General features: G+C 42.1%; 1 protein-coding gene across 1 annotated transcript in view; it reads left to right on the forward strand.

Annotated features, from left to right (window-relative positions):
* Positions 1 to 1,830: 1,830 nt before the first annotated feature.
* The window catches only part of LOC115083375 (histamine H3 receptor-like), a 67,453-nt gene continuing 48,452 nt past the window's right edge, over positions 1,831 to 20,831 (forward strand). The window contains exons 1-2 of the mRNA XM_029587176.1: positions 1,831 to 2,113; positions 7,412 to 7,578. Of these exons, the coding sequence (XP_029443036.1) occupies positions 1,831 to 2,113; positions 7,412 to 7,578 (450 nt within the window). The remainder of the gene's footprint in view (positions 2,114 to 7,411; positions 7,579 to 20,831) is intronic.

Raw genomic sequence — 20,831 nt, forward strand, 5'->3', positions numbered from 1 at the left:
CATGAGGACCGATGACTTCTGACATCAGCAGGAGCAACACCGGAAAACCTAACATTTGAATCTAGTCCATGCCAGCAGGAATGGAGCTGTCTGGTAGGCATAGGCTGGAGGAAGGGAGAGAGGGCAAAAGTGAAAAGATGACTATGGGCAGCAAGGAAGGAAAAGGCAACACAGCACCTGAGGGGCTAAAACCCATACGCACTCTTTCTCTCTCATACATTCTGAGGTAGCAATGGGCAGGAGAATGGGACAGAAGGCAAAAGCAGAAAGGTAGCACTTTGGTAACTATGGGCAGTAGGGAGGGAAAATGATACACATCACCTGAATAAAATGGGGGAAAAAACCCAACACGTACCATCCAGCCAACCCCCAGGCATGTACACACACACACACACACACACACACACACACACACACACACACACACCATGAACTCTTCCATCTCTCAGCTACTCATGCATGCAAACAACTGGAATGGAGAAAGACAGAGAGAATACATGTGTTTTTATGGGACACAGTGAGCGAGTGTGTATGTGTGTTTGTGTATGAGCAAACAAATTTGTGTGTATTGGAGAGTGTATGCATATGGATGGATGATGGATTCATTAGCTGTTTGAAATCTTTATTCTTTTTACAATTATGCTTGATGTTTTATATTTCTTGATTGTATTTTATGTTTTCTGAGAAATAATGGTGATTCTGTTTTTCCATTGTGCACTGCACGCAGAGTTTGGCTAGTGGTTTCCATTTCAGTTTTGTCTGCATGTTCCTATTTATACCCAAGGTCAATTTATTCTGTATTTGGTGAGGATCTGTCTGTGTTCTACATGTATAATTGAGGTAAGGTATTCTGCTAGCATGAACTTTCTGGGTAGGGAACTATCACAGCGTAGCTTGTCCTGTTTCCCTAATAGGAGGTGTATTGGTATGGCTGGTATATTTGCAATATTACATTTTCATAGGTAGGCTTGTTTCTGTTTGAGTACAGATTTCACTTTTTTTTTTTAGAGGATTCATTTTCAGTTTGTTTATCTGAATTCAAGAAAGCATGGGATAAACACATGGGATCTCTGAGCAAGTGATGCTAAAATAATTGGACGGATGGGCAGACTGGATAAGGCATATGGTATTTTTCTTCTGTCACGTCTCTGTTTCTATGCTTACAGCATCAAATTCACACATTATTTAAATGTCTTCAGTACTCTAACCCAAAGGCTATATATAAGTGGCTGTGTGCTCTGTTGTATCTGGATCTCTCAGCCAGCTGTGACAGCACCTTAAGATGAGCTCATTGAAGGGTGTGGATGAATGATGCATTCCTAATATTTCCATAAATTTGGGGAAAATGAGCAATGCACCCATAATATACATGCCTGCACACCATTAATAGAAGGTATGCATCTTTTCAGATTATGCTCTGTCAAGGTGTTTCATTGATTCAAATTTATGCAAACGAGGGGAAGGTCAGGTGCCCTCTTCCACCTCCTTTCCTAGTCCTCAAGTGTCCAGACCTGGTCTGTGGAAAAGTTTACAGCGCTACACATAACTAAAAGCTAACTTTGAAGAAACAGTTATAATTCTTGTCTTGGCACTGTAGATTGCGATATAGTGAAATACAAAAGAAGCAAAAGCATTGTCAAATGGGAATACAGTCACTCCCTGCACTTCTATCCTACAGGGTTACATAAATTCCCTAAACACCCCTATTACTGGATATTTATTCAGTGGAGCTCCATGAGAAGAGCAGAACATTGTACTGCAGAGTTCTTAGAGTACACGTCTTGGAAACAGTTTGATCAGGCAAAGCATCCTTTCCTGTCCTCTTGGAATATGACTAACACTAGTACGTACTTTAATGTCAGTGCTTTAGTAGATTTCTTGGGAAACTCTTCCCTGTCTGATGGAGAAGACAGAGATTTATTCCATATTGGTGGTATTATTTCCAAATTCTCAGCTGGTACTGTAGTAGTTCTCACTTTGCTGATGTCTCTGGTGTGTTTAACTACAGTGCTTGGAAATATGCTTGTCATTCTGGCATTTCTAGTCGAAAAGAGCCTCAGAAAGCACAGCTATTATTTTCTTTTAAATCTGGCTGTCTGTGATCTGCTTGTAGGTAAGTGATTACATTCACGATTAAGCAGAATCTGTAAACGTTTTCTTTCAGTTTATTCACTGAAGTGTATTACTTTTGCTTTGGCCTTTATGATTTCTTTGTTTTTGAAATTATAGTATAGGATGCAGATTAATGACAGACTCGCTTTTACTTCTTTGTATGGATTTGTCTCTTAAAATGTGTGGAATGTAACAAATTCAATTTCTTGGGCTCTCTTCTGTGCTGTGCTCCTCAGGTTTTAGAACCTTTGAGAAATGGGGCTTTATTCAAGAAAGATTTTCTCCACAGATGCAGAATGGGAAATAAGTCCTTTCTGAATAAGGCTCTTGAATGATGAACTTAGTTCCTGTGTTTTGAATTATCCCTTTTAGGAATTTGTGTTTATCTCATATGTTTGGTAATTTCATATTGAAAGTTGCTTTAAGTCACTTTGGAGAACAGAAGGGTGAAATATGAGATCAGAATAGAAATGTGAGACTTGTCAGTACTAACTAAGTAGGCAGATGGAATTAGTAGATTTTGTAAACCTCCAATAGCATGGAACATTAATGAGAATATAAGTGAAACCCTTGTTCTACTCTCTGATTGTACAAGATGGCAGATGGGAGCTGGGGAAAGCCAAACCACACAAATGAGCTAGAGCTGCAATCTAAACAGTTAATGTAAATGATGAAAAGTGCAGACCAATTTTCTCGATCCAAAGATATATTTAATATGTAATCATAAGGCAACTCCACTGTTCTATTTAGAGTACTATTCCAATACATGATGCACTTTTCGTCAGATGGGAGCTGCAGGCCATCAAGCACCTGATGGGGGTTAAGAACATAAGAACATAGGAACATGCCATACTGGGTCAGACCAAGTGTCCATCAAGCCCAGTATCCTGTTTCCAACAGTGGCCAATCCAGGCCATAAGAACCTGGCAAGTGCCCAAAAACTAAGTCTATTCCATGTTACCGTTGCTAGTAATAGCAGCGGCTATTTTCTAAGTCAATTCAATTAATAGCAGGTAATGGACTTCTCCTCGAAGTAATTATCCATCTCTTTTTTAAACACAGCTACACTAACTGCACTAACCACATCCTCTGGCAACAAATTCCAGAGCTTAATTGTGCGTTGAGTGAAAGAGAACTTTCTCCGATTAGTTTTAAATGTGCCACATGCTAACTTCATGGAGTGCCCCCTAGTCTTTCTATTATCTGAAAGAGTAAATAACCGATAAACATCTACCCGTTCTAGACCTCTCATGATTTTAAACACCTCTATTATATCCTCCCTCAGCCGTCTCTTCTCCAAGCTGAAAAGTCCTAACCTATTTAGTCTTTCCTCGTAGGGGAGCTGTTCCATTCCCCTTATCATTTTGGTAGCCCTTCTCTGTACCTTCTCCATCGCAATTATATCTTTTTTGAGATCGGCGACCAGAATTGTACACAGTATTCAAGGTGCAGTCTCACCATGGAGCAATACAGAGGCATTATGACATTTTCCGTTTTATTCACCATTCCCTTTCTAATAATTCCCAACATTCTGTTTGCTTTTTTGACTGCCGCAGCACACCGAACTGACAATTTCAATGTGTTATCCACTATGATGCCTAGATCTCTTTCTTGAGTTGTAGCACCTAATATGAAACCTAACATTGTGTAACTACAGCATGGGTTATTTTTCCCTATATGCATCACCTTGCACTTATCCACATTAAATTCCATCTGCCATTTTGATGCCCAATTTTCCTGTCTCACAAGGTCTTCCTGCAATTTATCACAATCTGCTTGTGATTTAACTACTCTGAAGAATTTTGTATCAACTGCAAATTTGATTACCTCACTCGTCGTATTTCTTTCCAGATCATTTATAAATATATTGAAAAGTAAAGTTCCCAATACATTTCCCTGCCCACTCCCTTCCATTGAGAAAATTGTCCATTTAATCTTACTCTCTGTTTCCTGTCTTTTAGTCAGTTTGTAATCCATGAAAGGACATCACCACCTATCGCATGACTTTTTACTTTTCCTAGAAGCCAAGCATGAGGAACTTTGTCAAATGCCTTCTGAAAATCCAAGTACACTACATCTACAGTTCACCTTTATCCACATGTTTATTAACTCCTTCAAAAAGGTGAAGCAGATTTGTGAGGCAAGACTTGCCTTGGGTGAAGCCATGCTGACTTTGTTCCATTAAATCATGTCTTTCTATATGTTCTGTGATTTTGATGTTTAGAACACTTTCCACTATTTTTCCTGGCACTGAAGTTAGGCTAACCGGTCTGTAGTTTCCCAGATCGCCCCTGGAGCCCTTTTTAAATATTGGGGTTATATTAGCTATCCTCCAGTCTTCAGGTACAATGGATGATTTTAATGATAGGTTACAAACTTTTACTAATAGGTCTGAAATTTCATTTTTTAGTTCCTTCAGAATTCTGGGGTGTATGCCACCCGGTCCAGGTGATTTACTACTCTTCAGTTTGTCAATCAGGTCTACCACATCTTCTAGGTTCACCGTGATTTGGTTCAGTCCTTTTGAATCATTACCCATGAAAACCTTCTCCGGTATGGGTACCTCCCCAACATCCTCTTCAGTAAACACCGAAGCAAAGAAATCATTTAATCTTTCCGCGATGGCCTTATCTTCTCTATGTGCCCCTTTAACTCCTCGATCTTCTAATGGTCCAACTGACTCCCTCACAGGCTTTCTACTACGGATATATTTTTAAAAGTTTTTACTGTGAGTTTTTGCCTCTATGGCCAAATTTTTTTCAAATTCTCTCTTAACCTGTCTTATCAATGTCTTACATTTAACTTGCCAACGTTTATGCATTATCCTATTTTCTTCTCTTAGATCCTTCTTCCAATTTTTGAATGAAGATCTTTTGGCTAAAATAGCTTCTTTCAACTCCCCTTTTAACCATGCCGGTAATCATTTTGCCTTCTTTCCACCTTTCTTAATGTGTGGAATACATCTGGACTGTGCTTCTAGAATGGTATTTTTTAACAATGACCACGCCTCTTGCACACTTTATACTTTTGTAGCTGCTTCTTTCAGTTTTTTTCTAACAATTTTTCTCATTTTATCAAAGTTTTCCTTTTGAAAGTTTAGCATGAGAGCCGTGGATTTGTTTACTGTTTCCCTTCTAGTCATTAATTCAGATTTGATCATATTATGATCACTATTGCCAAGTGGCCCCACCACCGTTACCTCTCTCACAAAATCCTTTGCTCCACTGAGAATTAGATCTAAATTTGCTCCCTCTCTCGTCGGTTCCTGCACCAATTGCTCCATAAAGCTATCATTTATTCCATCCAGGAACTTTATCATTATAGCGTGTCCCGATGATACATTTACCCAGTCAATGTTGGGGTAATTGAAGTCTCCCTTTATTACCGCACTACCAATTTGGTTAGCTTCCCTAATTTCTCTTAGCATTTCACTGTCAGTCTCACCATCTTGACCAGGTGGACGGTAGTATACTCCTATCTCTATAGTCTTCCCCGACACACAAGGGATTTCTACCCATAAAGATTCAATTGTGCATTTAGTCTCGTGCAGGATGTTTATCCTGTTGGACTCTATGCCATCCAGGACATAAAGCACCACACCGCCTCCTGGGTGCTCCTCTCTGTCATTGCGATATAATTTGTACCCTAGTATAGCACTGTCCCATTGGTTGTCCTCTTTCCACCATGTCTCTGAGATGCCAGTTAAGTCTATGTCATCATTCACTGCTATACATTCTAATTCTCCCATCTTACTTCTTAGACTTCTGGCATTAGCAAACAGTCTAACTTCAGTTAGTCAGCCAGAGTGACTCACTGCTCTCTTGATTATCAAATGTTGGTACCTAATCAAACCAAATCACACTACCTCAACACCTTTCCAAGGTGAGTAACTGAACTGAACTTTTCAACCTTTTTACTTAGGTATACATTGCTCCTAGCTTATTTCTAGCATCTGGCTACTATTTTTTTGTTTAATACAAACACTCAGTTCTGCTTACTAGCTGCCTTACAGACTTTTAAAAATAAACACACTAACTACTGCTTACTAGCTGCCTTACTTACTGACTATTTAAAAATACAGTCTAACTTGTTTATTCGCTGCCTTACTGACTATGAAAAGCACATACACACAAACACACTAAATAATATTCCCAAATAGTTAACTTTGCCCCAATACTTTTAAAAAAAGACAATGTTCCAAGCAAAAACTTACTAATTCCTTTCAGCCACCAGCAAGGTGATCCTCTCCTCTCAGTGCTCCCACTGGAATGTTCCGGGTTCTTTCAATGGGGGAAGCCCTGCTTGAGGACCCATACTGTTCTGGACCTTTTCTTTAACTCCAGCATGAAAAAACAGCACAGCCACACCAAGCTGGGGTTGCTCCAAAAATAAATGTTTACTGAGGTATTTGTGGAATGGAAATGATTTGACAATGTGTACACCTTCTTCTAGGAACATTCCTAGCAGGAACAAAAATAAAAAGGGTCAGAAAAATACAACTCGTCAAAAGCAGCGGAGGATTCCCTGAATTCCAAACTCCTATTAGGATACACTTAGAGGCCTACCATGAGCCATAAACTCCCAGTTTTAGTACCCAAATCAAGCTGATAAGTCCTCCTTTTCCACTGAGAATTCTTCTTACAATTTACTCTGGACAAGTCCCTGCTGCCACACTCCTTAGGGTGCAGAACCTCTTTCCACAATAGAACACACATTCCCTGGAGCTCACACTACTCCAAAGTATATTTCCACTTCTTCACAAAATTCACCAATCTCGGTGACTCCCAAATGAGCAAGAAACCCGGGTTAGGTTCCACTCTAAAGGAATATTTCCGAGATTTCTACTCATGGCTATTGCCAGCACTCTTTCTCTCTCTCTTTCTCTATCACTGCTGTAGTTCCTGGAATTCTGCCCTTTGGTCTTGGATTGCATCCACAGAGAGAAAACAGAAACTTATGAACAACCTGGGTTTAATTCTACTCACAAAATCCCTAGATACTTCCCAGTGGAGAGTGTCTGAAAGACCACACCACCTCCTCTCTGGTCATAATATTATGTGTCGGTGGAGACACTTTCATCACTAGTAAGGGACAGGGTTAAGAGTTCAGTTCATGTCAATATCAATGGCCATGGTTGAATATGGGTCCTGTTGTGCGGATTTTGTTGTATTGGGGTGCTCGGAAAGCCATTAAACTCCATGTATATTCAAAGTGCAGTAGGTCACGTTTCAGTTATGGTCAGGTATTTTACCCAATGTTCAAGCAGTCATATATAAAAATTAAAATTTTTGGTTTACAGGTTCATTCTCTCTCCCTTGGTACATACCTTACACGCTAACGGGAAGATGGACCACTGGAAGGGGTGTCTGTAAATTCTGGCTCACTGTGGATTCTACTGTGTGCACAGCTTCTGTCTATACTATACTCTTTCTGAGTTATGACCGATATTTCTCTGTTACAAAAGCTGTAAGTGTATTACTTTGTATTCTAATCATCATTTAAAACTCTGGAATCCTAATGCAAATTCACAGTAGATATATTCTGTAGGGATGTGAATCGTTTTAGGACGATTAAAATTATCGTCCGATAATTTTAATATCGTCTTAAACCGTTATGGAACACAATACAATACAGATTCTAACGATTTATCGTTATAAATCGTTAGAATCGTGAGCCGGCACACTAAAACCCCTAAAACCCACCCCGACCCTTTAAATTAAATCCCCCACCCTCCCGAACCCCCCCCCAATAACTTAAATAACCTGCGGGTCCAGCGGCGGTCCGGAACGGCAGCGGTCCGGAACGGGCTCCTGCTCCTGAATCTTGTCGTCTTCAGCCGGCGCCATTTTCCAAAATGGCGCCGAAAAATGGCGGCGGCCATAGACGAAAAAGATTGGACGGCAGGAGGTCCTTCCGGACCCCCGCTGGACTTTTGGCAAGTCTCGTGGGGGTCAGGAGGCCCCCCACAAGCTGGCCAAAAGTTCCTGGAGGTCCAGCGGGGGTCAGGGAGCGATTTCCCGCCGCGAATCGTTTTCGTACGGAAAATGGTGCCGGCCATACGCGTATGGCCGGCGCCATTTTCCGTATGGAAAATGGCGCCGGCAGGAGATCGACTGCAGGAGGTCGTTCAGCGAGGGTTCCGGCGCCTCGCTGACCCCCACGAGACTTGCAGGAGGTCGTTCAGCGAGGGTTCCGGCGCCTCGCTGAACGACCTCCTGCAGTCGATCTCCTGCCGGCGCCATTTTCCGTACGGAAACGATTTGCGGCGGGAAATCGCTCCCTGACCCCCGCTGGACCTCCAGGAACTTTTGGCCAGCTTGTGGGGGGCCTCCTGACCCCCACGAGACTTGCCAAAAGTCCAGCGGGGGTCCGGAAGGACCTCCTGCCGTCCAATCTTTTTCGTCTATGGCCGCCGCCATTTTTCGGCGCCATTTTGGAAAATGGCGCCGGCTGAAGACGACAAGATTCAGGAGCAGGAGCCCGTTCCGGACCACTGCCGTTCCGGACCGCCGCTGGACCCGCAGGTTATTTAAGTTATTTGGGGGGGGTTCGGGAGGGTGGGGGATTTAATTTAAAGGGTCGGGGGTGGGTTTTAGGGGGTTTTAATGTGCCGGTTTTTCGATTTTTCGATTTTTAACGATTTTTAACGATTTTTCACGATATTTTACCCCCCCAAACGGCAACAATACGATTCCCTCCCCCTCCCAGCCGAAATCGATCGTTAAGACGATCGAGGACACGATTCACATCCCTAATATTCTGTTTTAGTTTTCCAACTGTACAATATGTGACCTGGCTTTGCCTGTCAGAAATACTTTTCCCAGTTTTTTTCCATCATGGCAGTGGGAGTGAGTTTTGCATTTTTGGAATCCTCCCCTCGCTTTATCCCCACCTTGTTGTGGGTTATACCTCAGAGTCATGGGAAGGCGATACAGGGAGAGAAAAGAGCTTGCATTCATTCCTGGGGCAGGATCTTTTGTCTTTGTGACAAGTTAAAAACAGAGGCTTGAGATTTGCTGAGATTTTTGGACAGGAGGATTTCACCTTTCCAGCTTTTTGAAAGGACACTGGTTTAGTTAGGAGAGGAACACCCAGGGGATGTACCATGGAGTTTGGCTTGTTTTTGATTATGGATTTCTCTTGATTCTGTTTTGATTTTTTCCTACTGGTTTGGACTTTTGTTTTGTTTTTTCTGCTAGTAAACTTTTAATTTGAAAATCATCCTCAGAGTCTGTGGTTATCTTTTGACTACTGGGAATTCCCTGGTGAACCTAATTACAGCGGAGGATACCCCTGACCAGTGCTTTCAACTGAGAAGGAAATAGAAGGAAGAAGAAATCACCACAAGAGGTTATCCTTCCCACTCCCCACCACATGGACCCAGGCTTTTGGGTACCTCCTCTTTTCTAGCCAAACAACGAACTTGGGAACCCACTAGAAACACATTATAATTTTTTGTTGTAGTCATGTTATATCCAACCATGCTTGACAGAATTGCATAATAGATCTCAGTTCACAGTTCATGCTTTCTTATCTTTAAATCATAGTGAACTATGCTGAATTGCTTTTCTATGTGTGCATAGTACGTAAGATAATTCTGAAGATCCATAAGGGGTAAAATTCTTCATTATCTTAAAAAGTCTTGCCCATCGAAATTTAATGTACTACTGGGTGTCATCTCTGGTTCCAGAGTGGCTCCAATAGTCTAGCTCCAGCTCCAGTCTGGGTCCAGAGATGAGTGGCTCCAATATTCTAGCTCCAGGTCCAGACTGCTCCAATAAACCCCTGCTCCAGAGATGTTTTGATGCCAGAAAAGGGGATTCCTGAAACTGCAGTTTAAGGTATCTTTTGGCTCAGGAGCCAGCCTGGAGAAGAACTAGTCACTGGAGCTGCTCCATTGCTGGATCTAGTTATTGCCAATCCTAGTTCCTAGAAAGCGTCTGGTTCCCCTGCAATATTCTGTCACAGTTCAGTTTACTGGAGTTAAGGCCTTTAAACAGAATGCAGCAGGGGCATAAAGTGCCAGACTAAGGAACAAGCACTTCTTGTTATGTGTGCTATCCTGGGAAGTCATTTCTATCTCTGATGGGTGAACTGTAGTCTCTATCTCTCTATTAGGACTATTCATTTCAGGAAAAGCATTCCAACACAGTCAACTTTTAGATCACTTACACTAGGTGAGAATGCTATTTTTAAACTGGCTGCTAGCAAACAATACCTGGCTCATATACTAAATCTTTTATTTGAATACTCATTTTATACTGTCATACTACTGACACAGCTACCAAGAAAAATGCCATCAACTCCCTGATAATTAATTGTTTTAGTTATAGACAATCTACTTTCGCAGTGCCATTTGTTCAGTAGGTGTGACCAACCATGAGAAACCAGCATCCCTCTACAGTATCTAATATGGTGCTCTGCTCAAAATATACCTACCAGACAGTTCCTGAGTCTATGTAGACTCTGCTCCACAAAGGCTGACTTTGTTGTTCAAGCTAAGGAGACATCCTCTAGGTTCAGGCTGAGAGAGTACCCTCCTAAAGTTAGCTTTTAAAAGAGCTTTGAATGTCAATAGGGATTTGCTATTTATTCCAGCACAAAAAAAACACTGATCAAGTTTTAAATTGCATTCTACCATTTTCACATTTGAGCAACCCTATATCTAACATTATCTATAGACATTGGCAAGCATTGGCTTTTCCTAATCTTTTTCAGAGTGCCTTAAGTTTCACCTACCGCAGGGGCAGAAACTTACGAAATTTACTAACACATTCAGATTCGACACTCAGACAGCCCATTAGATACTAGAGATGTGAATCGGAACCGGAATCTGATCGGTTCCGGTTCCGATCCAAATCTTAAAATTTTTATCGCCCAGCTCGATTTGAGTTTTGATTATCGGCTGCGCCTGATCCGATAATCAAAAAACCCTCCCCCACCCTCCCAAACCCCTCAAAAAAGTTTTAAAATTACCTGGTGGTCCAGCGGGAGCGCGGGGAGCGATCTCCCGCTCTCAGGCCATCGGCTGCGTTAATAAAAATGGCGCTGATGGCCCTTACCATGTGACAGGGCAAAGGTAGCACCGGCGCCATTTTGAATACTGGTAATACGGCCTGAGTGCAGGAGATCGCTCCCGGACCCCCGCTGGATCCCCAGGGACTTTTGGCCAGCTTGGGGGGGGGGGCCTTCTGACCCCCACAAGACTTGCCAAAAGTCCAGCGGGGGTCCAGCGGGGAGAAATGGATATATCTGTTGAACACTGTCAACCCCGTTGGTTTAAACAAGGAGATAGAGTGGTTTCACTTTACTTGATCTGGATTAGTCACATGAGACTCCAGCCCCGGGTTGGTGAGTGGTCCCTCTAGCTGATTGGCCCACGCATTTTTTGGCACCAGCTTTGACAGAGGTTAACTACTTTCCCATTACATAGTTATACGCGCTCCCTGCCATTTTATTCATGAAATCTGTTGAAGGTGTGTTTTAAAGGTATGCATGTTATGCTATTCTTTGTTCGGCATTGTTCCCATTCTTTGACACAGTCCTTTTAACATTTTGTTTGTAGACTTGCTGATGTTACTTGTGTGTCCCTCCCGACACAGCCTCGGCGAAACACGGGTCCATGTCGGGGGACCCCTGTTTGGAATATAACATCATTTTACAGTGGAGTTGCCAAATTGAAAAATAATAAAAAAGCTTTTTGGATGAAAAGTTTTTGGAATTTATGGACTGTGGAAACATATATCTAGCACTCTTTTTGGTGTTGCGCGTTGGTGTTGCTCTGCTCAATACTGGCATGTTTAGGAAATTACAATATATACTTTCAATTTTTTTTCAGTAAAAAAGACTTGTTACCTGATCTGCTACAAATTACAGGAGCAAGAAACATAAATTATCATGTCAGTGTAACATGCAGCAAAATAGGGCTTCCCAAACTTGTCCTGGTAACACCACAGCTATTTGGGTTTTCAGGCTATCCCCAATGAATATACATGAGATCAATGAATATCCACTGGAGACCCAGTATATTATCAGGAATCACACCTGTGAGGTATTGCTTGCACGCTACAAAGGGATTATAGTTGGAGAGGCTAAGGTGTCAGATGAAGATGAAGAATCGTGTATAGAACAGGAACTAGAGTTGCTGAGACAAACAGAGCATGGCCTAGAGTCACTGATATAACTAAAGCAGAATCTGGAGTCACTGAGACAAATGTAACAGGATTAAAGGCCAAAAGACTTTTGGACTGCTGGACTTTTGGAGCTCCTTAAATCCTGGCCTGAAGTTAGGGCATAGTTAGTGCTGGCCAAATGGGGAACATGTCTACCTCTCTTGGGTATATTAGAAAAATATTCTCAAACTTCTTTGTTGGTCTAAAGCTTCTGTGTATCCATAGCAGGGTCATGAGTAAAGCCCCATTGCCCCTGAAAAAATACCTCGCACTCCTATTGACCCCTAGTGTCATAGGTCCTAGTTTCTCTGGGTGCTCCCTAAAATTGGGCCAAATGTTTGTTAAGTACATTCCTGATTGGTTCCCAGCTGTTTTCTTCTGGACCATATCCCTTCCAACTCTGGATGTCTTTGGAATCCAGGATCTGTTGAATGACAAACTCATGGTGCTCTTTTATTGTAAGCGGTGGTGGTTGTCATTGGCCTGGAAATGGATTTTACTTATAGAATTTCAGGAGAGATAATTGAAACACTGGATGATGGAAAGGCTTGCTAGGAGTTGTAATTTAAATGCACAAGGTTTACTTGGGTTTATAATACAAATAGTCCCATGGATTTCTGGTGAAGCTTGCTGGTAGGTCTTTTACTCTGCACATGACAGGTGGAAGCTCAGACCTTATCTCCCACAGGAAACTGGGGAGCCTCTCATCCTCATCTCTCAGCGTACTTCTTTTTAGCCTCTTTTGCCTTTTCCTATTGTTGTCAAGTGTAAATGCAGTACACGCAGGGTAATAACCAAATATGTTGTTACAGGAACCATGGACTGTGAAGCCTCACCTGAGTGAAATAAGGGTGAAAGCCACTATTAGTAAAAGGTGGGAAGAACCTGGTTGATGAGTGCTCTGTATTATCATAGGCAAACTCTGTCATTGGAAGCAACTGTTCCCGGTTGGTTTTATGGTAGTTCCAGAAGAAACCAAGTTATTGCTCCAGCATTTGGTTCATATGTTTCCTCTGCCCATTAGACTGTGATGTAAGGTTTTGGTCAGTCACAAAATGTCCCGCGACCAGCCTCACTTACCCCCCGAAAGATAACAATGTGGGCGAGATGCCACCATGCCTTCTTGTCCCCCTAGATGCGTGCACATGTGGCGCGTAAACATTTCAAAGTCCTGCGGTGGGAAAGGGAACATCCAGCGCTCAGTGATGATGTCACGCAACTGGGAATTTAAACCCCAGCTGTGCTCCAAATCTTGACTCAGCAGCAGGTCCTCCTGTTTGCAGTGTATATTGCTTGCTGTCTCTGTATGTTACCTTACCCTGTATTGCCTCCTTGTTATCTTGCCTTGTCCTGCCTTGTTTTCTCCATGCTTTCCCTTGTCCGGCTTGTGTCTTGGTCCCCAGTGCCTTGTCTTTGCCTTGACTATCTATATATACCTGACTCCAGGTTCTGAACTTTGCTTCCAACTTTGACTACTTTTATGGACTGCCACCTGCCCTAACCCCAGCTTGGACTTAGACCCATTTGCCAGCTCCTTGTCCCGAATTTGGCCTAGACACGGTCACTGTTTGCTCTCTGCCTCCCCTGACCTCTACCCGATACTTGACTTCATCTCATCACTTCTTACCTCTTCAGTAAACATCGAAGCAAAGAAATCATTTAATCTTTCTGCAATGGCCTTATCTTCTCTAAGTGCCCTTTTAACCCCCTCGATCATCTAACAGTCCAACTGACTCCCTCACAGGCTTTCTGCTTTGGATATATTTTAAAAAGTTTTTACTGTGAGTTTTTGCCTCTACGGCCAACATCTTTTCAAATTCTCTCTTAGCCTGTCTTATCAATGTCTTACATTTAACTTGCCAACGTTTATGCATTATCCTATTTTCTTCTGTTGGATCCTTTTTCCAATTTTTGAATGAAGATCTTTTGGCTAAAATAGCTTCTTTCACCTCTCCTTTTAACCATGCTGGTAATCGTTTTGCCTTCTTTCAACCTTTTTTAATGTGTGGAATACATCTGGACTGTGCTTCTAGGATGGTATTTTTTAACAATGACCACGCCTCTTGCACACTTTTTACCTTTGTAGCTGCTTCTTTCAGTTTTTTTCTAACAATTTTTCTCATTTTATCAAAGTTTCCCTTTTGAAAGTTTAGCACGAGAGCCGTGGATTTGCTTACTGCCCCCCTTCCAGTCATTAATTCAAATTTGATCATATTATGATCACTATTGCCAAGCGGCCCCACCACAGTTACCTCTCTAACCAAATCCTTTGCTTCACTGAGAATTAGATCTAAATTTGCTCCCTCTCTTGTCGGTTCCTGCACCAATTGCTCCATAGAAATGTCATTTATTCCATCCAGGAACTTTATCTCTATAGCGTGTCCAGATGATACATTTACCCAGTCAATATTGGGATAATTGAAGTCTCCCATTATTACTGCACTACCAATGTGGTTAGCTTCCCTAATTGCTCTTAGCATTTCACTGTCAGTCTCACCATCTTAACCAGATGGACGGTAGTATATTCCTATCACTATAGTCTTCCCCGACACACAAGGGATTTCTACCCATAAAGATTCAATTGTGCATTTAGTCTCATACAGGATTTTTATCATGTTGGACTCTATGCCATCCCGGACATAAAGCGCCACACCGCCTCCCGGGTGCTCATCTCTGTCATTGCGATATAATTTGTACCCCAGTATAGCACTGTCCCATTGGTTGTCCTCCTTCCACCCTGTCTCTGAGATGCCAATTAAGTCTATGTTATCATTCACTGCTATACATTCTAGTTCTCCCATCTTACTTCTTAGACTTCTGGCATGAGTATACAAACATTTCAAAGTTTGTTTTTTGTTTGTATTTTCATTCTGCTTTTTAATTGATAGGGATAAGGTAGAATTTTTTAGCTCAGGTGAATTTTTATTAACAGGCACTTGGACTACTTTTCTTATTATTGGAACCTCACTGTCGAGATGCCATAATTTTAATGCATCATTAGTATCCTTTGAAGCTACTTCTCTCCGAACCATGCGCTGCTGAGCGACTGTCAGCTTCCCCATTTGTTCTAGTTTGAAAGCTGCTCTATCTCCTTTTTAAAGGTTAGCACCAGCAGTCTGATTCCACCCTGGTTAAGGTGGAGCCCATCCCTTCGGAAGAGACTCCCTCTTCCCCAAAATGTTCCCCAGTTCTTAACATAACTGAACCCCTCTTCCTTGCACCATCGTCTCATCCATGCATTGAGACTCCAGAGTTCTGCCTGCCTCTGGTGACCTGCGCGTAGAACAGGGAGGATTTCAGAGACTGCTACCCTGGAGGTTCTGGATTTAAGCTTTCTACCTAAGAGCCTAAATTTGGCTTCCAGAACCTCCCTCCCACATTTTCCTATATCATTGGTGCCCACATGTACCACGACAGCCGACTCCTCCCCAGCACTGTCTAAAATCCTATCTAGGTGACGCGTGAGGTCAGCCACCTTCACACCAGGCAATCCTCATGCCCACCAGCCAACCAGCTGTCTACATTTCTAATAATCGAATCACCAACTATGACAGCAGACCTAACCCTTCCGTCCTGGGGAGTAGTCCTTGGGGAGATATCCTCGGTGTGAAAGGCCATTGCATCACCTGGAGAGCAGGTCCTTGCTACAGGATCCTTGCCTGCTGCACCAGGTTGATGTTCAAAAGCAGGACAAACGGTAGTGATCGGTGTGTCGAGGGATTATTTATTGGAATATGTCCGACTCTGGCCGTTTCGCTCACACAGGAGCTGCCTCAGGGGCTACTACAAGAACAATAAAATAATAATAAATTATAATAAATAAAAGACCCACATATACATAGATTAAAAAGACATAGATATGTGTGGATACATATAAAATGTCACATAACTTAAGGAAAAATAAAATAATAAAATATTAAAATCAAAACCGATTTGTCAAAATCACTCAGTGATGTGCACTTATTGATAATGTGTGCAAAAGCTAGTGTACTTAAAAACAATGTGAGATAAATGAACATCTATACTTGGGGATTATCTAGAACCAGATGGGCTTATATAAGTAATGCACATATGTGTGTCTATTAGGCCGGTGGACGTGGATTCAAAATAGTGAAAAAACCATCTATAGAAAAGAAATTCGGTTGTAACTACAAGTACCTGTTCCAATGGTTATTTTTCATATGTCACACTTCAATGTGAGAGCAACACAAAGCAGGTCCTTGCTACAGGATCCTTTCCTGCTGCACCAGGTTGATGTTCTCCAATCATGAGACCTTCTTCTTCCAAGGCAGCACCAGGGCTGCCAGTCTGAAGTTGGGACTTGGCTACTATGTCCCAGAAGGTCTCATCTATATACCTCTCTGTCTGCCTCAGCTCCTCCAGGTCTGCCACTCTAGCCTCCAGAGATTGGACTCATTATCTGAGAGCCAGGAGCTCTTTGCATCACATGCACATGTACAATTTCTCACTGGCGGGTAAAAAATCATACATGTGACACTCGATGCAAAAGACTGGGAAGCACCCCTCTTGCTGCTAGACTGCTGCCTTCATTTCAAATGTGTTCAGTTCCTACTTAAGTTTTAGGTTGCTATGGGAGTAGGAATGTGTCTAATTAATGTCCTTTAAATGTATTAGTGAATTCACTATATGTCTAGTACTGGCCTACAGTAAAATGATCATACTCTCAATGAGGTGTTTTTTTTTTTTTAAAGTGGCACCTGCCTATAAATTAAAAGACGAGCTAGGGGTGGGTGGGTGAGGAGTGAGAGGGTTGGGAAAATACAAACAGTTAGTCAGCCAGAGTGACTCACTGCTCTCTTGATTAACAAATGTTGGTACCTAATCAAACCAAATCACACACACCTTTCCAAGGTGAGTATTGGAATGAAATTTTCAACCTTTTTACTTATTTCTAGCTTCTGGCTACTTTTTTCTTTTTTTGTTTTTAATATACAAACACTCTAACCTCTGCTTACAAGCTGCCTTACAGACTATTAAACATAAATACACTAACTGCTGCTTACTAGCTGCCTTACTGACTGACTATTTAAAAATACAAACAGTCTAACTTCTGTTTATTCGCTGCCTTACTATTAAAAGCACAAACACACAAACACACTAAATAATATTCCCAAATAGTTAAGTTTCTCCCAATACTTTTAAAAAAGAGAATGTCCCAAACAAAAACTTACTGATTCCTTTCTGCCACCAGCAAGCTGATCCTCTCCTCTCAGTGCTCCCACTGGATTAGAGGATCATGGTGGGGATTTAATATTTAGTGCCTCCTCCCACTCTCTCTAGAATAGGGTGTCTACCTTGTTATTTAGAGATTCCAGATGGTAGGTATGTACAAAATGGAGCCCCGAAAAGAAAAGTGACTAATATACTTACTGTGAGTTCATTTTCAAGTTATTTTAAGGAATTCCAGATTGTTGTGGCCCATGGAAATCAGGGCTTGGGGTGTGCCCCTTTCAGGAGGTGACCCCCCTCTTTGAATGCCATCTTTATGGCCAAACATTCTTGGTCATAAATGTGCAAATTTCATTCCAGTGCAGTTATCTTCAAGAAGTAGGAAGCACACAGATAGAAAAGATCCCCAGAGTACTTCCTTTGAGAAAATACTGTATTGATAGCCAGTCTAGATGTGTCAGCTTCCACTATGAACAGCTGCTTTGGACTGGAATGTATGAGAATGAGGGTAAACAACAAAATCACGTGAAAGGCCAACTATTGTTCCTGGATCCACCTGAAGGCCCCCCTTTCATTAGAACCTCCATGAGTGGGGCTGTTAAATTTCAGAATCCATGAATAAAATACCACTAGAAGTTAAGAAATCCTAAGACGTGCTATATTTCCTTGATATTTCTTGGAACTGGAACCTCCATTACTGTGACAATTTTGTGGAGAGCCATATGTATACCATCTGACTAGAGATGTTCTACAAATTTGTTGATCAGATGAAGAAGTATGTTATGATTGGTCATGATGTTAAGCTCAAAGTAATCTATGCGTGGCAGGAAATAATCATCCTTTTTAGGGATGAGGAAAATTGGTGCTGCAACTGGGGATGTCAAAGGTTTGATAAAGCCTCTTATAATTTTCTTGCAGATACTTTTGTAATGCCTGGACTTCTGGCTCAGGTACAGAATAGATTCTCCTAAGTGGTACTTCTGTCTCTGGCAGTAAATCAATTGGGCAGTCTAGATACAATTAATTTGATAAGGGGGCTGATGACTCGCTGAACAGAGTTAGCAAATCATTATTTATTTATTTATTTTTATATACCGATATTCATGGACATCATACCAGTTCACATAATTTAAGTACATAAATAACAAAATTCTTTAAAATATATCAATAAAAAATTTAAAACGTGATCAAATAATAAATATACAACAATAAAATAAAACTATAAAATTAATCAAAGTAAAAATATAATAAAAAAGAACAACAAATTAAAATAAAACAGAAATATGGCTGAGGGAATAACCAAGATATGTGTGCTCACCAAATGCCTGCTAAAATAACCTTTAGCTTCTTCTTAAATGTCTGAAAATTACACTCGAGCCTTAAATCAGATGGTAAGGAGTTCCATAATTGGGGTCCGGTCAAAGACAGGGTTTTTTCTCTCTCACACTGTTTAAATGTGCTAATCTAGCAGATGGTATTGAAAGTAAACCCTTGTTAGCAGAACGCAAATTCTGTTGTGGTGTATGAAAATGGAGTGCTGCTCTGAACCATTCTACATTTCATTAAATAACGATTTCTGGATCAGAGATAAAACTTTGAATTGGATTCTATAAGTGATCGGTAGCCAATGCAAGTCTTTTAAAATGGGTGTATTATGGTCATATTTCTTGGAACTGGTTAAAACTCTCGCAACTGCATTTTGGAGCAGTTGGAGGGGCCTGATAGTAGCTTGTGGAAGACCCAACAAGAAAGCGTTACAATAGTCCATTTTTGAGAAGATCAAAGCTTGGAAAACTGTTTCTTTACAATCTGAAGCTTAAAAAAACCATCTTTAATCAGCTTATTAATGAACCTCTTGAAATTGAATTCACTATCTAAAGTATCAGCCCCCTTTATCAACTACCTACTTTTATTGCGAGTACATCTCGGGCAATTGTCTAGTTTTGTATAACAGATGCAGAGAACACTTCTCTGCATCTGTTTCCTTCAGTTAAAGCCCCGGGACTTACGCGTGTCCCGGGGCTTTACATGCGCCAGCGGCCTATGCAAAATAGGCGCGCTGGCGCGCGCGGGCCTTTGAAAATCCGCCCCTATTTGTGTAGATCTTATCAGATCTGGGAAAATCCAGACCTTATGGCCATAGAATAACGACTGCCTATTGTGAAAAAACATTCTTAATATGTTATTACGTTCAGATACGAATGCAAAAGTCACTAAAACTGGTCTTCTCTGAGCCATATTTGTCTCGACAGATGATTCAAGAATGGCTGAGGTATGATTCTGAAGCTTGGCCCAGAGACTGGGTCCTAATGCTGGGGCCTCAACCCACACTTAGAACTGATGCCTGGGCCTCCGCCTAGTTTAGAGCCTGACATTGCAATCTGGCCCACAGGCCGGGTCTTGATACTGAGGCTTCAACCTGGACCCATGCCCAATCCTGGGGCCTAAATAGGAGGCAGGTTTCTGATACTTGAGCCTCCACCCAGGCCCGATGCTGTGGCCCAGCCTGAAGGCAGGGTCCCGATGCCAGGGCCTCAAACCTGACCCAGGACCAATGCTGGGACCCGACCAGGAGGCTGGGTCCTGATGCTGTCGGAACTGCACTGAGGCCTAGGCTCTGGGCCTGTCCCTCACTCTAGGCCGAGGTACAGGAGTTGGGACCTGGCTTCCAGGCCAGGCCCTGGCCTTTGGCCTGGGTCCGGGTTGAGGTCCTAGCATTGGGACCCAGACTCCAGGTTAGGCTGCGGCATTGGGAATGGTCCTGGAACAAGGTCCTGGCCCAGGCATTGGTATCTGGCCTCAGGCTTGAGCCTGTGCTCTGGCCTAGACAGATGCTGAGGCATCAGCCTTGCATAGGCTGAGGCCCACTTTGCAGTGACATACCACAGTCTCGGCCTATGTAAGGCCTTGCCAGATCTTGCCTGATCCAGTGCAGCCCCACTGGACCAAGCAAGTAGGGACCAAGTGGAATCATGACCCCAGCATTTTTCCATGTGGGTGGGTGGGAAGGACAGGAGGCACCATTTTAAATTTTTTGTCCATTTTTTTTTTTAAATGTTTGATTTATTTTTTTCACATGAATGAAACTGTAATTCATGGGAACAAACCTCCCGAAAATAAACCAAAAAAAGAAAACCATTTTTTTTACCCTGTATACCCTCATGCTGTCAATTATCAATAACTCCTCCAGGGATGATTGCCTATCCGAGGACCCTGGAAAGCCTCTGTCACCAACCAACCCTCTCTTTCTCTCCTGGTTCCAAGCCCCCAGGGGTCTTTCAGTCTGAACACATAATATGAGCAGTGCCTTTAGACTAGCTGGAGGGTCCAATCAAGTCAACTCATCTTTTATATGAA

Source organism: Rhinatrema bivittatum, chromosome 2 (genome assembly GCF_901001135.1).
Source record: "Rhinatrema bivittatum chromosome 2, aRhiBiv1.1, whole genome shotgun sequence".
Taxonomy (NCBI): domain Eukaryota; kingdom Metazoa; phylum Chordata; class Amphibia; order Gymnophiona; family Rhinatrematidae; genus Rhinatrema; species Rhinatrema bivittatum.